Source organism: Pollicipes pollicipes, unplaced genomic scaffold (genome assembly GCF_011947565.3).
Source record: "Pollicipes pollicipes isolate AB1234 unplaced genomic scaffold, Ppol_2.1 Scaffold_7261;HRSCAF=8764_pilon_pilon_pilon, whole genome shotgun sequence".
Classification (NCBI taxonomy): domain Eukaryota; kingdom Metazoa; phylum Arthropoda; class Thecostraca; order Pollicipedomorpha; family Pollicipedidae; genus Pollicipes; species Pollicipes pollicipes.
This window is the reverse complement of record NW_023597054.1, coordinates 18,650,814-18,667,602: the sequence shown is the minus strand read 5'-3', so window position 1 is coordinate 18,667,602 and position 16,789 is coordinate 18,650,814. Positions and strand designations below refer to the sequence as shown.

Genomic DNA, 16,789 nt, shown 5'->3' with positions numbered 1-16,789 from the left:
GCGGTGTCCGACAGCTTCCTGACCATATTCTTGCGTGCGATCCCTGGCCGCGCCACTGTGTTTGATCACCGCCTGAGCGCGCCGCTGTTTCCGCCAGCCGCCGCTGTCCCTCTCAGAGCAAGATCGTCAGGAGCGCGAGGTGGCGGCGCTTGCGGCCGAGCTGGACCAGCTGGCCGACCAGCCCGACATAGAGACGGAGCAGCTGCGCCAGAGACTGCGGGAGCTCCGCCACACATTCGTGCAGAGCCAGCTACGTACGCAGGCGGCGCCAGAACCAGAGGGGAACGACGACGCACCGGTGTCCGTGGATTAGTAGGACGATCTGGGCTCGCAACAGAACAGGGCACCGACAAGAACCCACAGCAGACTGACGAATCGGCCTGGACTCGCAGCAGACCAGTGGTTGGGATCATTGCGGACATTGACTAAGCTTGGTGAACATCAGGCAGATATGGAGCCAGCGGCTGAGTGCAGCGCCTCGTCAGTAGTGAGTCTTCTATCAGAGGCCGTTACAACACTCCTACCGCGCGGCCGGTAATATGAGCGTCGGCCCCGTGCCAGTGTCCGTGTCGGTTTCAAGAAGAGTCTGGTTATGCGACTTCTTTGCTGTTGAGGTTGAAGAAAATAGTGGAGTGGGTATGGTTCACAGAGCTAACTTTGCGGTCAGACGATGGATCTTGAATGTGATGCATAGGTTCGTGATGCTGCGATTGGTGTTGTGTTGGAATAGCTACGGGACGAAAGCCGAATGCGACTCCCTCAGTTTCCGTAGCTATCACGCTCAAGCTTCACGTGTTGTGCTACGAGAGATCAGTTACATGTTCTTTTGCCACCTGTACCATGTAGTATCAAGTGCCTCTTTAAGTTTTCGTGTTTTTTCAATCATTAGTGCTCTAATAATTACACCTGTTCTTAGATTAGTAAGCCTGTGAGGAATGTTCGATGGATCACTTAGATTCACTTTATGTGAAAGGGTTGTGTCTATTTTGCATAATTACTGTTGTCGCAGCAATTCATTACTTCTTCGTGGAGAATTCATAGATGACACATTAACTATGTTTGAAATGCCTCATGTAGTTGAATTAGAGTCTTTCTATCTTCAACGACGGGTTTGCGTGTTTGCCTCTTGGGATACCGTTTTAGAATGACCACAGTTTTTTACAAAAATGATATACTGATTGTCGCATGAAGGCACGCCACAATCTGTATGCCTTTCTGCTTTTTTCATGAAAAAGCAGAAAAAGTAGCCCATACAGGAATGAAAGCGATATGTTCATGTCAGAAGAAAAATAGCAGCATTTCTTGACGTAAGCTATTTTTTGGAATGCTTGTCATGAGGCTCGGGTCAATGTCATGAGACTGGCTAAGCCATTGCAAAGACATCGCGTGAGTATAATGGCAAGCAAGTTACGTCGCGTAAGTATTGCCAACAGCTTCATGTTGAGGCGTAAGTCAGCGGTACCAAACACATTCGTGTCCTCTCTGACGACCGAGCCAACTGACTACGCTTGGAGTGACAATGCGGCTCTGAACCGCGCGTGTGAACATCCACGCGGCATCAGTTTTTTCCTGCTGGGTTGTTAAGTGGTAAGTTACAGCGGCAGTTGCCTTACACATGCGTGACACTCAGCAGAGTGGGGATATTTATTAGAAGTTCAGGGCTACAGTTCATTTTGCCAACCTACATCTATTGTCTCCGACTTGGTCGGAGATGACCTTTTCGCTCCGATTCCATACATGAAGGACACATTTTTGGGAGAGGAAGATGCTAATTTCGCAGGCAGGGATTATAACATCAGTCCAGTATCACAAAATGTATGCCTTTTGTTCAGGGCCGCAGTGTGAATTGCGACAGAAGCGTCGTTGCTTCCGTAAAAGAGAGCAAATCGCGCGATTGTATCCAGTCAGGAGCCCACTGCGGTAATATCGGACAAAAGCGCCCGTAATGAAATGAGCCCGTAATGAAATCACGGTAGGCATTATTGGTAACTATATTGCTGTAAAATGCAATTGGAGCTGAGTCCCACACACCTTTCTATCATACTCTCGCCCCACTCCCACCCTGGGCGATGTTCCTACCTATTCATTGATTTCATAAAGCATTGACCCACAGCTCAACATTGACGGAGACTTAACACGCTCCCGGGTGGACAGTTGAATGCGACTCGGGGCGGATGGTACGTGCGGGAAAAGTGCCAATTTGACCCCTGATTCATCAAACTAAGAGTTAACTGCACCAAATCACTGAGTGGGCAGGCGATCATGTGAGCTCATTGGTGCCGCATGTTCCGGTTTCTAGGTTGCGGCCTTCAGGTCGATATGGTCAAACTCGAGATCAGTGTTCGAAGTGCTCTCAGATCTTACACCACCAGCTCTGAACTAGATGCCTTTGTTTAAGAAAAGGCGATTAACCTTTACAAGGTTTAATTGACCAAAAGCATCTGGGATTATCCTGATATTTCAATTTCAAAATAGTCATCTAGAACTATCCTGGGCGTCATGTTACCCAAAGTAAAGATGGCGGGGGTCACTTAAGTCCGATGACCTTCCCTCAGGGAGTTTGATCGCACTTCTGAGTGTGCAGATATTCCAACATGACGAATCCCAAATGTCCTTCAGCTAACCTACCCCAAATTAAGATTTCTCCTCAGATTTAGGTCGCTTTATTCCCGCGTTCTGATGAAAAACGACGAGAAAAGAGTAGTGAAATGGCTCACGTTGAGTGATGTGACCAGGACGGGGTTAGAACGAAACTAGAACGGCGCTGGATGGGGGTGGGGGGAATATCTGGTCAGTGGGGAAAGTTTGGACGATTGCGGGGGCATTTTCGTACGTACTTTACCTGTTTTGAAAGGCCCTGTCCCCCCTCGAAATTCGTGAAATCAAAATAAGAACGATGACATCGTGATCACATTCAATATGAGCACAAAATTATCCCATCAAGAACCCACCTCCCGGCATGGTCACGTAAAAACGTGTAGCGTAAGAATCCTTTTTGAGCCGCTTTTGAAACGTTCCTTAAATTACGCTCTAAGAGCTCTGAGGCCAGATTCCGAAAGGTAGGCACAGTGATATGCACAGGTCAATGAACGAAATAAAATGCCTTCCGTGCTGACCGAGACGACCGTTACGCAATCTATGCTGGTGGTTGGTGCTTGTTGCTGACCGCGACGAATCCAAATCAGTGCTGCATGAGTGGAGGTAATCCGGAATCTTGCAGGAGTGGTGATGATGGGTCTGCTAGCTGGACCCGGTAAGGCCAAGCCTCAATGCATATTCCTCAAGAGCGGCATATGTCGTCACCCAGCAAGCAGGTTCTGGTTTAACTGTATTACACAAGTGGCTGGGACAAAGCGGGCGAAACACACGTATGGAAATTCCCGTTGAGTGTCCGGCAGCACAACGACCGTCACAGCAGCGTTATTCACATACAGTGGCATCAGTCTGCGTGTTATCCAGCCCGGCCGACGGTTCGCCGTGCTCGACGGTCGCGGTCGGTTGCCTGGCAGGGCGGCCCCGGTCCCGTCCTCTCGGTGGGCTTCACAGAGTGTGGCCTTCCGGGACGGGCTCTGTGGATCGGAGCCAGGTCACAGGTGGCCCTCACGGGACGTCTGGCGCGGACGGCCGGTGCTGCACGTGCCGTCAGAGGCGGGACGGGATGTGATCTGGCGAGCACGTCTCAATGGAGCCGATCTACTTTCAAAACGAGGGGGTACGCATGCCGATGCAGTGGGGGCATTTACAATCATAGCATTTGCTCAAGCCCCATGACACAAGAGATCAGGTTGCAGTATTGGGCACTGTGTACCAATAAAATGCTAATGAGAAGGCCTCGAGGATCAATAATACAGCGATACATAATCCAGCGTTGTAGGCCGCTTGAAAAGCTGAATGAACAAATGTTCGTCGAGGTTCATCATTGCTTCTTTCAGAGGCCGGGTGCCATGTGCCGGGTCCAGGTCCCACAGGCCGGGTCCCGGGTCCCACGGTCCCATCCAGCCTTCAGACCCACGGACACAGCCGCCACCGGGTACAACCTTACCCGGCCGGCACGTCTTGGTGACGAACTGGGACTCCTTGAAGCTGAAGCCGGCGGGGCACTCCTCCTCGATGGGCACGGTGATGTCGCCCTCCTCGAGGCGCGGCCCGCACTGGCAGTGCTGGCAGTAGGCGTCGGCGCCGGCCTCGCCGCAGTCGGGCGGGCACTGGCGGAACTCGGCGTCGCAGACGTGCAGGTCCCCGAACTCTGACGGCCGTAGAGCGGTGGTCACGACGCGCTCAGACGCGCTTGGTCCCGCTCGAGCCATGGCCGTCGCACAGGCAACGCGACCCACACAGTGTCCGGTCTGCGCGCTTGTGTGGTCAAAGCGTGTCACCGGGCCAGTCCTTGATCCGCATTGTGTTGATATCTAACGTGTCCTACCTTGAACTTAAGGAGTTTATTTGCGTTGAGGCCGCCCGCCTGCCCCATTCATATGCCGTAAACTGTACGTGTCAGGAATGCTACATATCACAGACGGGCAAATCTGAAAGGCCAAGGAACGGTGCCTTGGCTAACGCGAACAGAATGGTACAATGGCCATCTACAGAGCACGAATGTCGTCCAGAGCCTGCAGATGAGCGCAAGAAAAGGTGGAATTCATGGCGCGCCCTTAATGTGCAGCGCGCACAAACACTTGCCGGAAATGCAAAGGTCTTTAGAAGCACGCTATTTCCCTGTGCTTAATAAACATTTAGCCAACCCTGCTTCGGTAGTCTCTCCATTTTTCCTGGCATAGGTGTATATTGATTTTCATAGATGGTTTTCAGAGCAGATTTCTTTACGTTCAGCTCGACTTTTGCTGGCTTCGGTGGTTTCGTAATCTTTCCTAGAGTAAGGATTTGTGTGAACGAAACCTCGCTGATACCACATTCCAGGTGCCAGGACACAAACACGTAAATGGGCTGGTAGTACTCCGCGTCCCCTTTGACTTTTTACACCTCGCTTCACGCTCTTATCTCACAAAATGTGCCAAAGGAGACTTGCGCTGACATAAAAAGGACCATGATATGACAGTTAGTTTGTCTAATTCAAGCCCACTTTACAGTTTGACCCCATGACATCGTGGCCTCAGATGACGCGTTCAATAGCCACAGGCATCAACGAAGGCTCTTATTGGGCATCACAGCGTGTGACATTCCAAAGGGCGCTACCATGCAGATCAAGCCGTCAGTCTCTCAGCCGAGTGTAGTGCAGACGTCAACAGACTGGCTGACTCTGGCTGGCTGGCCGACTGCCACTCACTGGGGAGAGAGCAGTCGCGTTTGGTGCACGTCGGAACGCCGTTCGCCTGGCAGATGCAGATGTCGCATTCGATGTTGTAGACTGTGTCTGGCACGCACTCTGAAACGGACGTGCCCGCATCAGCATGTTGTGAAGCACGGGGAGCGCTGTTGTGTTGATTGCACTGGAGTGGGCGCTTGTGGTTCAGAACACATGTGATGCATGGGTCTCGGGGACTGAGAGGAACCCACAGTATGAACTCAGAATAAAGACTCTCACCAGTGTCAGCATAAATCGCCAGATTACGGCCACTAACAAGGAAGTAAAGGGCAACCTTCCCGGACAGAAGCCTCTTCTGACTGTCCGGTGGGGACCAGAGGTTTGGTGTTCCGATGGGCGGAGTCCACTCACCCTCTCTGGTGGGCGCCCGGCACACCCGGGTGACCATTTGGTTGGGGCCGGGCAGCATGGGCGCGCGGCACTCCTGCCCGATCGGCACTATCTCGTCGCCAGGCTCTACCTTCGGTCCACACTGGCAGTAGGCACAGTTCTCTTCCCTGGCGAACCACACCAGACCACAGTCGGCGGGGCACTCCGCCGTTCTCACGGCGCCTGACGCGTCCGCTTCGCCGCAACTCTTTGTGTCGCCCCTGGCTGCGGACGACAGGCGAAGTCGCACCACTCACTTCAGCCGCGGCGATGATTGAGCACGTAACACAGGTCAGCGCTGGACTGATTGGTCACTTTTATCGTAAGGTCAACAGATGCAGCTGAGCGGGTTGCATCCAGCATCTGCCTCAAGCTGCAGTCGAACGTCGCGCGCACCATAATCCGAGCCTCGTCAAGGCACAACAGGGTTGCAATTTGCGATCGGCTCGGTCGCCTCCGGATGCAGCGTCGCAATACTTACGCAACGAGTCGAGAGGGCCGCAGGCTTGTATGAAAGCGCCGATTTCCCGGATGCCGGTGCCCGGCGGACACGGATCGCCCACGGCGACAATGTCGTCGCCGGGCTCGCCGACGCCGCACCGACAGTCGAAGCAGTCCTTCTCGGCGTTGTAGGCCTGGCCGCAGTCTTGTGGGCACTCGCCGTGGCCGTCTTTGCATGTCACGGTCAAGTCTGCGTCGACAGGGGGAACAGCTGAAGTCTGACGGACGAAAACTGCGGAGACGGCTCCCAGGGTTGCGGACGCCTCGCTCTGTGCAGAGCTGACTAGCGGTGCAGTCCTCGGCCCACTAAAACTGACCTTCGCAACGTGTTTCACTCATCTCACTCGACCAGATTCGGAGCACATTTTAAGCCACCTCACCGGTAAAGACTGACGAAACATCGCATCCCTCCAGACCGACCAGACCCTCGAGATGTGCTTGCCCGGCCCAGGCTCTCAGTGAATCCTCACACACTTCAATGCACCAGACTCTGACTAATATCTGGCACATATCTGATTGTATATCGCCGTTCCATCGAACCACTTCCCCAGCAACTGTGATGCGGGCCCACGACTCCTCAGGAACTATGATGCGGACCCACGACTCTTTAGGAACTATGGACCCCGCTCAGCGCCGTTCTCAACGCGGCGCAGCACGCCCGGGCCTCTCGCCGCTCAGTCGCACTCACTGGTGGCCTCCCTCTGGCATGGGGAGCACGCCGCCTCTCCGTCCTTGGTACAGACGCACGTGCTGCAGCCGTCATTGACCTTCCACGTGGCGCCAGGGGTGCAGCCTGCCAGCGCGCCGCCGTGAGATCCCCGTGAAAACTGGTTCTTTGTAATGGGACATGATGCAGCATAGATATAACAAATAGGGCTATAACACAACAGTGTACTGGAGATTCGCGTGACAAGAGTGCCACAAAAAGCAGCCTCGGGCGATACTTACCGGTAATGAATCCTCAAGACAAAGAAACGAATTGCTAGCTCTTTGGGTCCATCACCCATTGTAGGACGTTCGGGTATTTCAAGAGCAACGTCACATTTACATTGCCATCATAATTGGGCATCGGCGCCCCAGCAGGAACTGTGGCGTATGAACTGAATGCCAGGACTCGCGGCCATGCGACCCACGCCTCAGCCGCCCTACCAAACACCCCCTCCGGCAGTCCGCTCGCGTCGGCGACCTGTCCACCGACCTTGGGCTCTGCAGATCTTGGTGACGAACAAAGTCGGCCCCTGCTGGAGGCCCTCCGGGCACGGCTGGTCGATGGGCACCTCCAGCTCGCCGAACTGCAGCTGGGCGCCGCACTGGCAGGTGTAGCACTGGCCGCCGTCGTCAAACACCTCGCCACAGTCGGCCGCGCAGGCTCCACCACAGTAGCGCTTGGCCCCGCCGGCGCCGACGCCAGCACCGCCGCCTCCGGACAAAATCGCTGTCGACGGCCATGAGCGGCCGTCAGCTCGCGGCTAGTCATCAGTGTGACGGTGGGATAGCATCTGTCAGCTACCTGTGTCGACACCGCGGCTTTGGTGAGGTCGGCGGTGGGGCAGGCATGGAAAACAACCCTACACAGAGGTAAAGCGCAATGTGTGATCAGTTGGTTGCTTGGATTAGAGCCCTTTGGAAGAGAAATGGTCATTCCAGGGTTATGGGATGAAGGCAAATGGTTAACGGTGGGGCAGGTTTGCATGCGCCTGGGAGGCCAACCACCGAACTTTAACCCGCGCATGCGCGCTGAGTACCTGGTCGGGGTCCCCCTACCCACAGGGCTCTCAGCCCACCCGTGGGTGACGCATGCAGCCCGCCCCGGACAGGCGGATTTTGATCAAATGAGAAGTGATCGGATTTTGACCCAAGTAGTTTGTAGATTTGTTCTTGCGGCTTTAGATTGGATGGATTTGTGGGAGTAGAACCTCCGCTAAGCAGTGCTTGCTGCGATGACCGTGACCCCACTATCCAAACGAGAAGCTCCACGCCAGCGGGATATTCTTGTGGAAGCGTAACATGCCGTAACGCTCGGCAGGGTCTGTTCTACCCCGCGAGATTATATGACCTTAAACGCGGCCGCTACCAGCAGTCATAGCCCCCTCCCCCCCCCCCCCCCAGTCACGGACAGACAGCAAACCCTCGCAGAGACTTGAACCCACCTCATCGAAGGTGACTGAATCCGACGGTAGATACTCTAACCAACTGGGCCACTAGGACGGATTGTTTGGCAGGACGAACAGCTTGATATTTCAGGCGAGTTTGGTCATTTTGGACACATTTGGACTTCTAACTAAATAATTCCTGCGCTCAACAGGATAAAGGTCGCGGGCCTGAATGCGTTACAAGCCCCCTCACGTACCACAAAGGAACGAGGCGGGGGGGGGGGGGGGGGCACCGGTAACTAATATACCTGTCAACAAGCAGGTCGAGTGTGTTGGGTAGTGATGAAAATGGGCGCCCTTGGGCCTTCGTGACAGTGGGCTATCCTGCTAGCCCGAAGGATCCCGTGGCATCCAACCATACCCAGTTACACTGTGTTTAAGTTTAGCATAACAGATGTAGAGCCTCTCACAGTTTTCACAGGTCTGTCTCTCAATGCTCCGGCTGTGAAGGACTCCATTGCACCACCGCGCTACACAGGTAGATAATGCTGTTCGCCCGACAAGTGATATCGTTCATCAAACTTTCATGAATCCCACCGGTTGCTTGACTTACGGTTCTCCTCTTCTAAACATCCTTTCAAGGTGCATCCAGCTAAGCCATTTTCATTGCAGAAGCAGCTGTTGCACTTGTCTATCCAGCTGGTGCCGGGGGTGCACGAGTTTGGAGCGTCGGCTGAGGGAAAACAGTGCCACCGACTACATAAACACGACACTGCGTGGGATCAAAAACAATCACTGTCACAGGATCCGCGAACTGTTCAGAATCCGGGCAGCTGAGGGCGGCCGACCACAAAAATAACATCTTTATATTGGTTATAAAACGCATCGACGTCATTCCGTGAGAAGTATTCACGACCTGATGTTCACGACAGCACGCCTACTTAACAGGCATCGAATGACTGTGTGGTGTCGTTACCGGCAAGAACAAGCAGTATGACGACATTAGCACAATAGTGGGTAAGTCACGACACGCGGACTGAGTCGAAATGACTGTTATGGCCAAGAACAGTGCGGTCAAACCTGTGAGAAGCGCTGTGGTGGAAAAGATGCTTTTATTGGCAGAATGGTGAACTAATGATACGATGAAATCCACCGGCGGTATTAGTACAATTCCTTCCAGACAGCCTTGCGGTCAGTGAGGGACCCCACTAATATCGGGTAACATGGCCAAGTTTGTTGTGTGCCTTCAAGTGCACTGTTTCATATCCTGATGTCAAGTTTTGAAACATCTAGAGGCCGCGGGTCCCTGGACCATTTCACCCCGACATTTCCGCAGCCATTGTCTTCGAGAAACAACGCGAAATAATATTCCGTAAAAGCGTGTGATTTGCTAATGGTTCTTTTGCTAACTGCTGACTATGTCCCTTAAAATGGTAGCATAAGCATCGTTGGCTCTACGGTGAATGCAATACAAAAGCTCTAAATCAAAAGCCCTTCGTGGAACACTTCGCAAAGCTGCTTTTAATCAACGCTTACTGTTGTCAAAGCGGACGATGCCGTCCTCGCAGAAATAGCGGACCTTCTCTTCGGTGCGAATGTTGCCATCGACTTCACAGCGCATGGGCTCTTCGGGCTTACCGCTGCCCCAGCACGACTCACTGGTGCACGCGTACTGCCCGTCAGGCTGGCACTGACATTTGTTCTGGCACTGGTCTATGTAGTTAGGACCAAGCCGGCACGGCGCTGTAAACGGATAACGCCATTCAGGAAACGTCTTCCGCGGGGGCACGGCAACGTGAACACCAACATCGAGCCGCGGCATCTTCCAGGGTACATACGCAGCGCAACACCCGAACGTATGCTGCACGCAACATGACATTCACGATCCGCACCTTGGTGTAAGATGGGGAGCGCTGCATGCAACGGTACGTTACAATGGTGCACTGTTTGGATGCTATCTACCTGGTAGTCGGTCTGATAGTAATTGTGGGCGTTGAGCCACGCATTCGACATCATGCACTTCGCGCGCGTGGTAGCTGGGAAAAACACGCGCGAACGAGCTAAACCGGCAGAACTGAGCTCGTCGGCTCACGCCAGTGCGTAGGCCAACGGCCGACCGAGCCGACTGAGCTAGTTACCTAAGTTAATCAGCTGAGGTCAGCCGGCTCCTGTGAGCTGGGCTGATGCCGACGCCGGCTCCGGTCCGCCCACTTCACCCGACTGCCCGTGTTCTACTCGACACACGACTGACTGGCTCCGGTCCGCCCACTTCACCCGACTGCCCGTGTTCTACTCGTCACACGACTGACTGGCTCCGGTCCGCCCACTTCACCCGACTGCCCGTGTTCCACCCGACACACGACTGACTGCTGCGACTCCGCCGCCGGGACCTACGAGAACCCAGCCGGCCACATCTCCACCCGCGGCCTGAGCACCACCCGCGCCCGAGGACGCCTCGTGTCGTGGGCCGCGCTGGCGGACGCGGCGCGCCGGCGCCGGCCGTAGGCCAGCCCGCGCGACGCATGTTTATGCTTCGGAGTCGCCCGGCAGCCAGAGGCGAAGGCGATGGCGGAATGTTATAAACTTGCGCAAATATGCGACGCGCAATCTGGACATCGTAAAAGCAGGGATACAGACCATGCATATGTCAAAATCTGCCGTCAAGTCTGCGTCTGCAAGTCTGCGTTCAAGGGCATCACGTTTATAATCATCCGGCAGTTCAAGTGACGTGGGTAATACGCGATGTAGTGGCAAACGAGTTTATGGGATTCCGTACCAATCGTAATACCAAATTACATTGATCTGACAGCAGTGGACTTTTCAAAACTTTAAAAAAAAACGTTAAAAAATTGTTTTCATTGACAGCTCTCGATTTTGAAACACTTTTTGAAGGCGTGGGCAGCTATCCCACTTTCGGAGCAGAAGCAGCTGTTGCATTCGTTCTGACAGGTGGTGCCAGGAGTGCACGTGTTTGGATCGTTGACTGATTGAAAACGGTGCCCCCGTTGACAGTAACACGGCACTCCGCGTATGATCACGCACCATGACCGTCCATCACAAATTAGCAAGAAGAAGTTCATCATTTCAGAAGCCGTGTAAATGAGAGACAGGAATCCTGTCATTACCGGGCAAATGAGCGTGAGAAATATCCTCTCTTTATATGACGATGGATCTCTTGCAACGAGGCAATAGAATGTGAATGGGCGATGACTACATTGCAGTCTCATGAAATGTGTGGGTGGAATTGATATTCATCCTGCATGCGTATCGTTGTTTGTATAAGTACCCGTACATACTGCACACCTTAATCGTTGTCATTGCGTATTGAGTAAATGGAAGCATCTTTAGTTTTTCTAGAGGCACCTTTGTATTTACAGGGCTTCATCTTGCACGCATTTTAGAAGCTTCAATGGAACATATCTATAGTCACCGAAAAATAAACATCAACTAGCTGCCAAGACGTTGTCGAGTGTAACATGGCATGTTCCTGTGCCTGTTCTGCATATCTGATGATGTTAATGGATGCAGTAAAACGTTACGCAATAAAGGCGTAATCCTACATAGCTTTTCAAATGATGGCAGAGAGATTACAAGGAACCTAAAAACTTTGGCAGGAAGCAAACAAATGCCCAACATGTTGTAATCCTTACCGAGGCATACATACACACAAATATATATATATATATATATATATATATATATACGTGTGTGTGTATACATATAGGTACATATCATATAACATATACATACATATATCATATATCATGTGCTTATCAGTATACACATATAACCACATCTATCTTCCTGGACCGCGTAAAAAACTATCCCGACACCCCTGTTTAAATATATCGGTGCCATCATGAACAATGGTTAAAAGCTTACACGCTGGAAGTTACTTTTCGCGCACCATATGGACAAATGTACTGCGAAATTGGAGGTGTGGTGATGAGCTCCCCTCTCGCATCTTTATTACCAGATTTTTTGATGGGACGTATAAAAGCCGACATACTATAAAATGACCTTATGGGGCCTGACACTCATTGTCGTTACGAGCCCAGCATCTTTGTGAAGGTTAAGAATGCACAATATCTAGGGCGTCTGAGAAAATAGAACTAAATATCTAAGATAGAATACCATTTTTCAGCGTGACCTAGCTGAACAACAGCGATTGAGGACGACTGTAAACCGGAAAGGCTTACAGTGGACCATGTTGAAATGGTGGTGGATGCCCTCGGCGCTACAAAATTTGCGCTGACATGTATGCATGTTTGATCCAATCCAATCCAAAATTAAAGAATCAAATTTCAGTCATTTTCACTTAGAACACGTTTAGATCTATGTCTGAGGCATGATCTTATAACGCTAATTTTATAGCGACGAGGACACACTGTCACCTGTTAAGCATCATTATTTACTGGTCTCTTTTCAGTTCACCGTATGCGGGCCACCGTACGCCGTATACCGAGCAGGGGGCTCTGAAGCAGCGTCACCAGGACACAGAACCAGCAGAATGCGATATATTGGCAGACCACGCCGAAAACATTCCAGGGGCGCCGGGTGTCTCGAGGCTGGGGGCTTTACAAAATCCGTGTAGACTCAAACCTGATAGCCCAGATCTTGGCAGAATGTGCGGTTACGGCTGCAGGCTGCATACGAATGGCTTTAAACAGCAAGTGGAATATTTCGCCCTTTAAACGCACACTGCGCGTGGGCTTGGGCCGCCTTCGCATTTGTTTCGGAGCGCCCCTGCAGTGACGCCCGTGACGTGAACAGCGTTCCCCCTTTCAACCTCCCATCCCCGCTCCTCCACAGACCCGTAACCTAACCCTGTAAGCAGGCGGAAGCTTACTTGGCACTGCGACGACGGCGGCCAGCAGGCCGGCCAGGAGCAGCAGACACGGCTTCATCCTGCGTACAGAGGCGGCTTGGTGGCTCGCCGGCGGCGTCCAGCCTATATACGCAGCCGGGGCCGCAGGGCGGAGCTAACGGCCGGGCAGATGCACTCCTCTCGCACGGCGAACGGGGCGCGAACACCAGACGGGAGACCCGTGGAGACCATTTGAAGACGTTTGGACACAATGTACGGTGAAACGGGGAATTACAGGTCGTTAGTGTTCCACGCAGTTTGAACTCAAATGCTAGCGTCCAAAGGCGCGGATTCGGCACATTCGCCTAGATCGTGGTCCTGGCTGTCTTTTGCAGCCGTCCTGTGGCAACGAACGCAGGCTACCATTCCTGACAATAACTGTGTGAAAAGGTAACTGTGACTGCGACTATACGGTCAAATGAGTACTGTGCGAAGAAGCAGTGCGACCAACACTTTGACGCGCGTTGGGAGTTGTTTAAGGAAGAATGGCCTTGAACCCTTGGCGTTTCGGCTTTATGGACTAGGAGTTTCTATGTTGAAAATAATCGACCTTTGGTTTACCAGGAGGTTGCGGTTAAACAGCCTATCAATAACCCGTTCGCGTTATGGAGAAAACTCCGACGTTTGAAAGCTGTGCTTACGGTCAATTTTTTTTTATCGCAAACACCGACTATCACCTCGATATTTCTTTCGCTCTGAATCACACCGCACGACATGTGATAATTTCATTTCACGACAGTATTTTTGTGTGGAGCAACCAGATGGAAGATATAACGTCGAGCTGTGCTTTTAGCCGTCCCGTCCCGAACTGTACTGCAGTCCGTCTCGATAACTCAGCCAGTTAGAGCACCTGCTTTCCGATTCAACCACCAGTGGCAGGTTTGCCAAAATTTTGCCGCTGACCCGGAATTTTACGATCGGTTGGTGGGGTCAGGGCTAACACAACAAGCAGTGCTTAGCGTGGGCGCTCACCCCCGAAGTAAAGCAAAAGGTCCTACCTTTTCAAATCAAAATATAAATAAATCAAATGGTCTAAATTTTGCCATAAAAGGTGATGCCCGCTGTCACCATAACGCACAATTATTTGGTGCACAGCAAGGCTACTAAGAAAGCAGTCTTTGCACCACACACACGGAGAGCGGAGTATGAATCTTATGATCCACAGTCGTGTGAACATAATGTTGTTAAACGTGCGAACAGATACCCGGAACATTGAATTAGGTGTCCCGATTGTGCGGTAAGATATCGGTTTAACAATACAGAAGCATCAGGATCGCAAAGCCGTAGGAAGATGCGTCAAACAGGCTGTGTCTAAATGAAACCACCGTTCATACAGCGTGGCTCGGACGAAAGACCACCCACGTTTTACTCAACAATGTCGAGTGTATTTCTTGCACAACCGAGACTGCGGGACGTTCGAATGACCATTCAATGGCAAGACATGAAACAAAACAATGACAACCATCAGTAACGTCACATTCACCAAGTACCGAGTCTACAGAACATGCCTCGGGGACGAGAACAGTAATCCTGTCAACACAACGGGACGCTGCGTCGTTACCGCTCTGATGCCCTCCTGGGCGGCCCTGGGGCGACTTCACGGGATTTATCGAGATCAGGAGCGGCTCCAGCAGGACTGAACAACACCATGCACGGCGCAGGCCTCACTGGATTGGGTGGAAGAGCATTTCCCTCGAAGGCATATCAGCTTAAGACCGCCGTGGAATGACTTCGCACTGGCACACCATGTCGACACTGGACTTAATGCTATGTGGTAACATACAAAAGTACACCTGCGTGGACAAACCAGTGAACCTTCAAGGGCTCATGACTTAGGCTTCAGATGGGGCGCATCACCGTCAACAAAGTCGACAGGACAACCAACCACTTACAGGAGGTCCAGCTGTTGCGTATCTACGTTTGCCAGCGGGCGATCCGGAGGATATTTTGTAGCCCCTATTTAACAGATGTGGAATCTCTGATTACCAACGTCGCTGCTCGTGGTGTGCCATTGAATTTGCAGTCAAATTCTACCACAATCACGATTGTGTCATAGATACATTTGCCTTTGTTGAGGGAGACGTAAGTCATCTGTCATCATTGGGCAGTCTTTACTGTAAATGTAACGCTGCCGTGCGTTTCGGCTCATTTTTACCAGATCTACCTGACATATTTTATGAAACACGTGTCAAAAACAGATTAGCTTAGCATGGAAGGAGTTAGTATGATTAAAACACTAAATGCGATGATATTTGGTACAAAATAAGAATGATACTAACGGTGGTATTAAAGAGAAGTGTCACATTTGTAAAGGGTTTTGAACCGAAATAGCCATTTTGAAGACCATTCAGTGCAGTTCACGGTCCTGCCCTTCGTAAGACTTAAAACCAGGGGTGAAGTTTCCTATTCAGTTGGGTGGGTGGGTGGGTGAGCGGCTTCAGTCCCAAACTCGGGCTCAAGCCCCCTCCCCCTCCCCCCCCCCAACTTTGGGAAGACAGTGGTCGAAGTCTGGGGAGAATCCTGTTTGTTGGCATATTTTGCGGGTAGGTTGAGTTATCTTTCACCGTTTAGCCCCCCCCCCCCCCCCCCACTAATTTTGTTAAAGTACGCCGCTGCTTAGAATCCTCTGATCATCCGTGATGCTGGACGCCCATGAATGAACGAAGAGTCAAGACACCCGCACATAAAGGTACTTGGCTTCTACAAACAACGCCACCGATTAGCGCAACACCTCTCGACGAGTTGAAATACGTCAAGTAAGTCAGGCCGTCCGCTACGGTGTCAGTGCCGCGCGGCCAGTTGGGCAGCCACTCTGACGTCCTACAAACGCTCCATGATGCCCTCGAATGATGACGCATTGAGGAGTATATGACTAAATAATGAAAGTTTGCCATCTACAGCAGTCTTTTGCCCTTAGGAGCATACCAATGGTAACAAATGAGCTATTCCATCACACCGATGCTTGCTTGCCTCCTTATCTCCAAATTTAGAACATTGCCTTTAATAGTGAATGACGAGTAGTAAGAGGTGGTGTGTTTAGATACCTAGTGTCCTAGCAGGAGAGATAAGTTTTAGTTGGCCCAGCATTGGCTTTTTTGTTCGCATGCATGCATTGGAGGCGAGGGACTCAGCGCGTGCAGGGGGACGATGGCGTCAATTTTTCTGTTATATTTCAGTGAAAAAATGCGTATCAAAATGATTTGCGTTGTACCGACCTAACAAGCACGGGGTGTAACAGGGCAAATATTTGTCTAATCGTAGCGACCATGGCTCCGGCAAGCTCATGCAAAAAAACCTAGGCATTATCGACACGCGTCTACGCTGAACACGTTCTTTGCCACCCGTACCACCGGAACATGCGGAGCGTGTCATCCTTCAGGGCAGGAAGCCCAAAAGCAGCCTAAAATTAACACTGAGTGTCTGCTGAGAAGAAACGTGTCTAATGTCAGGCACACTAACACTTTCTAAAGGAAATAATCCCATTGTGACACTCGACAGAGCTCCCCATATGTGTTGGGAGCCTAAAAATGAATGCATCGAATGACTAAATATTCTTATGTATGCAGGGTTGCTAAAGGGGATGTACACCGTGCATGATCATGCGAAGTTTAAGACATGCACCTACTTGAGCATCAT

The 16,789-nt window shown here is 51.7% G+C and overlaps 1 protein-coding gene across 1 annotated transcript; it reads right to left on the bottom strand.

Moving 5' to 3' along the window:
- Positions 1-3,165: 3,165 nt before the first annotated feature.
- Positions 3,166-13,219, bottom strand: LOC119112070 (uncharacterized). The gene is made up of 10 exons (XM_037236054.1): positions 13,136-13,219; positions 9,823-10,029; positions 8,900-9,019; positions 7,392-7,628; positions 6,882-6,986; positions 6,174-6,383; positions 5,675-5,917; positions 5,285-5,383; positions 4,043-4,246; positions 3,166-3,569 (listed from the first exon to the last, which is right to left on the bottom strand). The coding sequence occupies exons 1-10, from the start codon at positions 13,191-13,193 to the stop codon at positions 3,541-3,543; spliced, it is 1,512 nt and encodes a 503-aa protein (XP_037091949.1). The 5' UTR covers positions 13,194-13,219; the 3' UTR covers positions 3,166-3,540.
- Positions 13,220-16,789: the final 3,570 nt, after the last annotated feature.

Bases quoted from the DNA above. Each gene is read 5' to 3' on its own strand.
- LOC119112070 (XM_037236054.1), bottom strand. From the start codon at position 13,193: ATGAAGCCGTGTCTGCTGCTCCTGGCCGGCCTGCTGGCCGCCGTCGTC. The intron at 10,030-13,135 runs GTAAGCTTCCGC...ATCCGTTTACAG, and splicing joins CGCCGTCGTCGCAGTGCCAA to CGCCGTGCCGGCTTGGTCCT. The intron at 9,020-9,822 runs GTAAGCGTTGAT...GTTTTCCCTCAG, and splicing joins CATCGTCCGCTTTGACAACA to CCGACGCTCCAAACTCGTGC.